The 8,586-nt window shown below is 31.1% G+C and overlaps 2 protein-coding genes across 4 annotated transcripts; one reads left to right on the top strand and one right to left on the bottom strand.

The window, feature by feature from the left end:
- Positions 1 to 58: 58 nt before the first annotated feature.
- Positions 59 to 2,928, top strand: LOC108722400 (UPF0568 protein C14orf166 homolog). Its single transcript, XM_018447490.1, has 4 exons — positions 59 to 253; positions 1,232 to 1,453; positions 2,237 to 2,335; positions 2,430 to 2,928. The coding sequence occupies exons 1-4, from the start codon at positions 193 to 195 to the stop codon at positions 2,789 to 2,791; spliced, it is 744 nt and encodes a 247-aa protein (XP_018302992.1). The 5' UTR covers positions 59 to 192; the 3' UTR covers positions 2,792 to 2,928.
- A 2,670-nt stretch (positions 2,929 to 5,598) lies between these two features.
- On the bottom strand, positions 5,599 to 7,842 carry LOC108722401 (AN1-type zinc finger protein 2A). Of its 3 annotated transcripts, none has more exons than XM_018447493.1 (2): positions 7,808 to 7,842; positions 5,599 to 6,808 (listed from the first exon to the last, which is right to left on the bottom strand). In XM_018447493.1, the coding sequence occupies exon 2, from the start codon at positions 6,773 to 6,775 to the stop codon at positions 6,143 to 6,145; it is 633 nt and encodes a 210-aa protein (XP_018302995.1). In that variant the 5' UTR covers positions 6,776 to 6,808; positions 7,808 to 7,842; the 3' UTR covers positions 5,599 to 6,142. The 3 variants fall into 3 exon arrangements, with proteins under 3 accessions (XP_018302995.1, XP_018302993.1, XP_018302994.1); XM_018447491.1 differs by lacking the exon at positions 7,808 to 7,842 and adding an exon at positions 7,536 to 7,798; XM_018447492.1 differs by lacking the exon at positions 7,808 to 7,842 and adding an exon at positions 7,336 to 7,469.
- Between the last annotated feature and the right edge of the window lie 744 nt (positions 7,843 to 8,586).

The following is an 8,586-nucleotide window of genomic DNA, read 5'->3' as shown; positions in this document are numbered from 1 at the left end:
CACACTAGTCACGCCACGAAAAAATAAAACCATCTTCGCCGAACCTGCTACACTCAGCTGCACTCCCGCTAGAACGATTGGAGACGAGTCGAGACAAGTTGACTTCGATTCGGTTCCCCACGATTTTTCGCCTCGCAAAGACTCTTCTGCGGGGACAGCGCGTTCGCCGACTTTCCAACGCGAATAATTAATATGTTCGAGAGAAAATTAAAGGCACTTGGTTACTTGGAGTGGGACAAAGTCAACGGAAATAGTGAGCGACTTTTGACATATGTCATAACCTATATAAATTCATTAAAAATCAAGGAATATATTAATATAAATACAGTTGCAAGTCTTAAGTCACTTTGTGTAATGTAATCCTTGGACGGCGCAGGCACTTATCTATATAGGACGATATTCACAATCCTTTTTTATTACAAACCGTCTTAAATAATTTCTTAAGATGCTAATACAGTTTTGTGGCCGGTATTCATGAAACAGTCCTTTATTTCAGGTAGCTGTCCAATTTTCTCTTTTATTTCAATGATATTACAGAAACAATGACAAATTTAGTTTTATGCAGGGACATTGTCATCAAGCAGAACAACAAAGTCATAATAACATCACAATAATATCAAAATGAGTCTTGATTGAAAAGTGACTCTTAATAATCAAATTTGTAACTATTTTGACATTGTTTTGATGTTATAATGATCTATGTATTATTTAGAAATTATCTCAGATATACTGCACAAGAAAATTTCAAAAATATAATGCGCAGTCTTCCGACAGTCACTATAAGAAATAAGCGACATGAGAAAAATATCAAAGCGCTCCGAGATTCGAACCGAGACCTGGTTTCTTCCAAAATGGTAGACTTCCATCCTGCTACTGAGCCACACAGTCCTGACACTAATAGCTTCTCTGTTGTGCCTATTTTTTCTAAATTTCTTAGTCACAAATTAATTTGAGAATATTTAGAAATAAAGTTCTAAAATGTTCAGCTTCACTCTTTATTTTCTCTAAGAAAGTGTGGACCTACAAGAACCGATAAAAACTGACTGAATATGAATACCGACTGCAGTCATCATCTGGTGACACATTTGTACTCGTAATATGTATAACATTAATGTATCGATTGTAAAAATTGTTATAGTTGCATCAGATATTTATTTGTAACATAGGAAACTTCTTAAGTATTGAAGTACTATAATATTGATACAATATTGTAATGATTGTAATGTTTCAGATACTCAGCACTTTAGAAAGATGATTGTATGGCTGGAAGATCAAAAGATACGTCATTATACTATAGACGACCGTCAGAAGTTGAGGGACATTACATCCTTGGAATGGCCAAAAACTTTTGAAAAGTATTGCAATGATGTTGACTGTCCAATAACCAAAAATGAGATTGATCAATTAGAGTGGTTCATAGGATATGCTATTCGGCTAGAGTTTGAAGATGATTGTAAGATTTGTTTGAAACATAGAACTTAATGGCTTTCTACAATAAGCCATTACCTAAGCTTAAGTCTTAAGCCATAAGAAGTTGATCAATCGCAATCGATTGTTCTTCTCACATTCAACTGTGAGTAGTTAATTTCTTACAACTTAAGATTTGAAGCTTAAATAATGGCTTAATTGTGGAATGCGTGTAAAATGTTTACTTATACAAGAAAACTTCGTGAAGTATTAAATCCTGATTTTAATCAAACTTGGTATACTTGCAGATTACACAATAGATAAATTCAGAAAATATTAGTTGCAACAAATAAACAGTTTTAAGGAAAGAAATTACTCCTCCAAAAAATGTTTTATACAAAAGTTTTATAATAAAATGGTCTATATTTGTTAATATTTTTTAAAAATAATGATATATTTTTTTTCAAAATATTTTTTCAAAGTATTATTGATGTAGATAAATAGAGGTAATTTTATTATAAAATATTTTTTGACATTTTGAATAGTTTTTGAGATATATTGAAAAAAAGCTGGAAACTGCTTTATATATGAACTATAATTTTACTTCTTAAAACCGTTTATTGAACGCAAATGATATATATTTTCTAAATTTATATATTTATGTTACTCATATATGTATATAGTTTCATTAAAATGAGAATTCGATCCATCACAAAGTTGTCTTGTTAGAATCATTTGTGTAAAGTTTCATAAGAATTTGAATAATCATTGATTGCCTAATCAATAAATAATAATAAATGGTAATGAAATATATAATTTATTCTATTAGGTCAAAAATATCAGCAAGTCGTAGGAAGTAAAGCAAAAGATAAAAAAGAGGTGAAAGTGCCTAGTATCAAGTCCACGAATCCTCTAGATAATTTAGATTGTAAGTATATCTTGCGCTGCATTGTGCAATACTTGATATAGGGATATGTCATATGTAAAAATATCTAAATCTCGCATTTCTTAATTTTTTTCAGTTGACAGTGACGCTTTCAAGAACGGAGTTAATTCGATTGCCAAGTTACTGAATGTACCGAAACATTCTGATCATCTTATAACACTACAAGCGTGTAGCAAACTCGTGTGCAACAAGTTGAACGAGGATGCGATTAAACAATTTAATAGTGTCGCCAAAAGTAAATCTCTGACAAAGACAATAATAGGACCTAGCTTTAATATGGGCGACACAATGTTAGACAACGCCGCCAAAGGTCTTTCCTTATTGTACATTCAAGACCTTAGGAATCTCCAGACAAAAATTAATGAGACGATAGTCGCTGCGCAAAATATAACGGCTAATCCGAAAACGGACATTAAATTAGGAAAAGTTGGTAGATAAATGGTTGTATTTTATATTCCAGAAAAATGAAAATGGCATAGATTCATAAATAGCTTGTTTAGATTTTTTTTGTACAAGGAATATAAACTACACTAAATTAGCAGAATATTTAATGCGTACACGTCTCAAAGCAATCTCAAAAAACATTTGTACTATAAAATGAATATCTTTGACTTTCTAATGTAAATGTTAATTTATTTTTACTTTATGCCAAATCCGTAAATATATCTCGCCTTTGCAAAGAAATGCAAATGTATATAACATTTGATTCTCTCTTGTACAATATACATTATGCATGGATTTGTTAGTGCTTAACGAAAAACAGTCAGTATATAAAAATCATATTAATTTATATCTAAATATTAGAAACATTAGAATAGTACACTTTAATCGCATTAGAATATATATATATATAAATTAGAATATATATATATAAATATCAAGTAATATGTATAATTTAATTCCGATTTGTTTTAATTTTTAATGTTAAATTTTTATAAAAATTATTTTGTTTCGAGTTATTACAAATATCCAAATAATCTGCAATATATAATTTGATTATCAGAACGTTATGGCGCTTCTTAATTTAAAGCATTATGTTTAACATTAGCGGTCTTTCAATCTTATTATAATTTGATTATATTTGTGGAAAAATATATTCTTTAAAATGATAAAATATCAAGTTATTTAATATATAATAAATACGTCGAATATACAAACTGTTTTGGATTGTTCACTAAATAAATTAATTTCTTTGTGATTATTTGGTCATTGTTTAAATTGATTTATATCAACATATATCTGTAGCTGTAACGTGCCTAAATAGTAATTAAAATTCTGAAAACACATTTAGAGGAAAAATGAAAAATAACTGTCTCCTACTACTGAACACTTTATTGGGAAAAATCTATTCTATATATATATATATATATATATGAATATTTTTGAATCTGATACATTCTCGTAGAATTTAAAAAAAGTTACTGGAAAAGTTATATGTTATTGGTCGCATAATCGTTAGAACGTAATTTTATAAAACATATATGAATAGAAAATAAATTATAAATTATACATAATATATTAATAAAGGAGCTCTTTTATAAACGTGTACACACGTCTATACATATTTGTGAAATTATCTGTTTATCATCTCCTTGCTTTGATTATCTATTTCAAATATATTTATAGTATCAGAGAATCCATTAAATATAAATTGTTGTAATATGTATAAGAAGATACATGGATATATGTACCTATATATTAGGAATGTATAATAAATCACTTCGTCTTACATATTTCGAACGTTTCAGAAATACTGAAAGACAGTATATTTTTGTATATTTAAATTAAAGTATTTTTTAAGAAGGTACATATAAGTCATAAAATTACGAAATTTATTTATGTTAAAAAGATTTTCTATCTAAAATGTGATAACTACAAAAAGATAATAAACGTTCCTTTTATACTTTCCAGTAGTTCTGACACGTCATAGGCGAGTATATTGTAACAATATTAACCTTCGAAAGTAGTAAAAAGCGTATTTCTATTTACATATTATCAAGAATTGTATTATTTTCAAGTCTTCAATATTAAAAGCATATTATTCATTGGTAAATATACATATGTAGTGTGGCAAGCATAAAGCATACATCTGCTATTGACTATATTCATTAATTGTCAATGCATTCGTACATATCATAGATATATTTATCAATATATCTCTGCTTACTGTAATTATTTTAAAAAATCCATGTTTCATGTATATATTCAATATATATATATATATATATTGAAATTCTCCATTTTTTTAAAGAAAATGCTTATTCTACATTTCCAAAGGAATGAAGTAAATTAAGGGGAACTAAGTGTATTCTAAAATTATATATATTTATAAAAATATGATAGTTATCACAGAATTTATGAATATCAGTTTTGTCAATGCAGCATCTTTAGTATAAAGTCTATATATATTTATTTATTTATTCATTTTGGTAATATTCTGAGGAATTTTTATTTTAAGAAGCTTGTGACGTGATATGTTCAAACATGATTTCTATTTTGAGACTTTGCTTCAGTTAATAATATGAACACGCCTAAATATCGTACAATATACGCGATTTCTTCCTGCCATCACAGTTTTTGATATTGCACTAAAACTCAATACTTATTTTATACATTATTTGTTAAAATCCTATTACTAAGAAATACGTAAAAATTGTAATATTATTTTAAAATCCCATTAATAAGAAATACATAAATTGTAATATTATTTTCTTGTATACGTGATATTTTTATTAATTAATAACAAACAATTTGATATCTTGTTGAAAATAATATTAAATCCAAGTATGTATTTTTATATATATCGTATGAAAATCTGTATGTGTAGCCACTGTTTGAAAGCAGTTTCTACAGCAAGTCGATTATAAATATTAATAAGCGTGAATTAAAATTGTTTTTTTTTTTTTTAATTAAAGTAAAGAGATTTTGTGTAAGTGCGTATTCTAATGCATAATAAAATTATGCTTCGTCTACTAAGGCACTCTATACTGAAGCTTTATCATGTAATATATTATCAGAATTGTTTTATTTTCGGCAGAATATATTTCCTGATTGTAAGCCAGAGTTTATAATCTAAATGAAGTATATGAGACAATTCACACATTTATGATATAAAGAAAATATTGAGTTATGAACAATTTGTACTTGCAACTTAACATAACATTTTATCTAATGATTTATATAACTTCTTTTTAAGATAAATACTTTGATATATAATTTTGCTTAGGAATCCCATAAGATGCTGTGATTAGTGTGCTTAATTACGTGAGCAATTTTATATAAATACGTTTTAATTTCTATGCATATAAACGCAACAGCTAGTTATAGATATAACAGCAGTTATAACTATAACAATACACAACAGATAAAAAATTAATAGAATAATAAATATACTTAAGTAACTTCCGTTGTACATGTATGTGCATCCTTTGAGCTAGCGCCGAATTATAAACGATTCATGATTTGCAATTCGTGATTTATTGTTTGTGCAGCGTATCTATGTATGAATCAACAACATCAACAGATTCGTAATAATTTGCACTCCTCAATTTTGTTAAAAAAATTGTTCGATAAATGGAGTAGTAAACAACAAATGCGAATTCAATGAATTTATCTATTCACACTATTTACAAACTGCGAGTTTCGAATCACGAATTATATATAGTTTGGCGCTAACTTTAATAGGATCATATCTTTTATATCTCTTTAATACATATCTTTATATCCATAGATTTTTAGGAAATGAGGAAGCTTTTTTTTCTATAACGGTATAAAATAATGTGTAGATAGTTACGAAAGTCTACATCTATCTCGGTTTCCAGAAGGCACTGGTTGTAATATACGTCTGCTTCTCTCTTCATCGTCTAAGGAAGCTTGGAGAGCTCTAGCTAATGCTTCATCTTCGGTCATTGTTCCTTGAAGGCTTCGGAACGAATGCGAATTGCTGTTGCTGCTATTTGGTGATATTGTCGTTTGACCTTTCTTGTTTAGTGCCTCCAACCTACGTAGTCTCAACGCCTCCTCCGCTCCGATACAAGCATGATCGGTGGGATGTCTGTGCTTGAGGCAGAAATTGGCACTGCATTCGTTACATTTTACCGGCACCATCTCTTTGACTTTGCACCCCTTTGAAGAACACTTGTTGGAGAATATCTTCCTACGGCTTTCTCTACAGTCATTATCTATATGTAATCCTACAGCTACGTCGGGCAGATCGCCGCGCTTTATTGGTATAGGAACATCGCACAACGGACACACAGGCACCTGTATATCCTTCTTGTACGCGCTGGGACAGCTGTGACTTGTATAAGTTATATGATCTGTGCAAAAGATTCCCTGGCAAGCGTCGCACTTCAAAGGTAAAAAATCCAAGCGGTTGCATGTGCTCTCAGAGCAATGTTCTCCCAAATTTGGAAATTCCATTTCGATCACGTTGTACTTTTCTTCACCAGATGTCTGCAAATATAATTTGACAAAATCAGAATTACAATTACATCCTCTTTGACAATGAAAATTCATAATCCATTAATCAATCTGATTGGTGAATTTATTCTAAAAGATAGAAAATGGAATTGAAAAGTCTGTTCTACAAAAATCAATCTCAAACAATCTTAGGCTGCTTTTCATTTAGGAAATCAACATACTAGTCGTTTTATCCTTGTTATTCATTGCCAAGAAATGATGCTTTTCATCAAGAGACAATGTAAAACACAGTGATTATTTCATTTTTGCTTAACATTGGAAACAATAAAGACATAATGAATCACTGAGTTATACTGTGTCATCCGTATCTCTTGCTGAAAAGTACCCTGTATTATCTATAATTATGTATTATCTATAATGTGCTGAAAAGAATCCAACGAAACAACGTTTATGTCTATTATGTCTCCTAAAAGGCCATAGTCAGAAAAAGCCATAATCAATCTCAAGCAAGGATAATTTAAAACACTCTTACAATTTTCTTCATATTTTAAAACAATTACAGTCTTTGATATAATTAGTCATCACACCACTCCATATCACTACGTTCTTTCCCCTGTCAAACGAAGCATTTTCTCGATGAAATATCACAAAGTCCAATTATAAAAGCTCAAACGTACATTGTACGTGAGGCTAAACGCTGACGTGGAAGTGATAGACATGAGAAGATCATGCAATTGTCATGATAAATTTTGCAATGTACCTTGACTCAGCCAAAATGAAGAGCTACGAGGAGATTGCAGGCGCTGCGCGTTTTCCTCCTCTCTCTCTTTCTCTCTCTCTCTCTCTATCACCAACGTAACACAAGTCTTTAAGCACGTACGTGATTAATCGCTCAAACTTTACGATCGTACGTTGCTACAATTTTCGACAGCAAACAAGGCAGCATTTGACAGTGACTCCGACAAACCAATCTTACATCTCCATCCACGATGGCCGCATGCACTCAACACTGATGAGACCAGGCACGTGTACCTTCTTTATATATTCTCACGCGGCGATAGAAACCGATGACCAACGATGATCAACGATTTTCAGACCTGCACCTGTCTACACTCTCGCGGAGGAAAATGCAAGAGTGTCATCGAAGTCGACAACGAAGAGATCGAATGTGACGCGACATCGCGATACCGCGACGATTGCGATTCGTGCGGACGTGCGAGTAAATTAATAGCGTTTTAATCTTTTCTATTGGTTGACGTTAGGTCGGAATCAGACTACGTATTGAAGATTGAGATTGAAGATCGAAAGATTGAAATTTAAACAATCGAAACGAAAGGAGCTAAAATTTCTTTGTCCTTATTGGTCAAATTTCAATCTTCAATGGCTACGTTTACACCGTGCATTTAGTCCGCGGCCTATACAATAGACATCCTTGTTTATCCTGTATATTAAACAAAGACACCTATCATATAGGTCGCGGACTAAGCGCACGGTGTTAGCCAATGCGTAGTCTGATTCCGGCCTTACACGCTCTACCAATAGGAGAGCACAAAACGTCATTAATCCAACCCAGGTTGGTGCAAACCCGATCGGGCCGAAAACACTATAAGGGCCATTGACCATTTGAAGCAAACAAAATGACAAATGCGATTGGTCAATTCCGATGGACTAACTGGCCAGTTAAGTTAACTGAGCTTGGTGACAATGGCTGTGTTCAACAGAACGTTTGTTTTGCAACTGTTGGAAGTTTCCTTCGCGCTGATTGGATCATACTTTTAGATCTAGAAGAATGGTCCTATCTCAGCAGACAA

Source organism: Mycetomoellerius zeteki, unplaced genomic scaffold (genome assembly GCF_001594055.1).
Source record: "Mycetomoellerius zeteki isolate Tzet28-1 unplaced genomic scaffold, Tzet1.0 scaffold202, whole genome shotgun sequence".
Taxonomy (NCBI): domain Eukaryota; kingdom Metazoa; phylum Arthropoda; class Insecta; order Hymenoptera; family Formicidae; genus Mycetomoellerius; species Mycetomoellerius zeteki.
The sequence above is the reverse complement of the archived record's forward strand: the minus strand, read 5'-3'. Positions and strand labels throughout refer to the sequence as shown.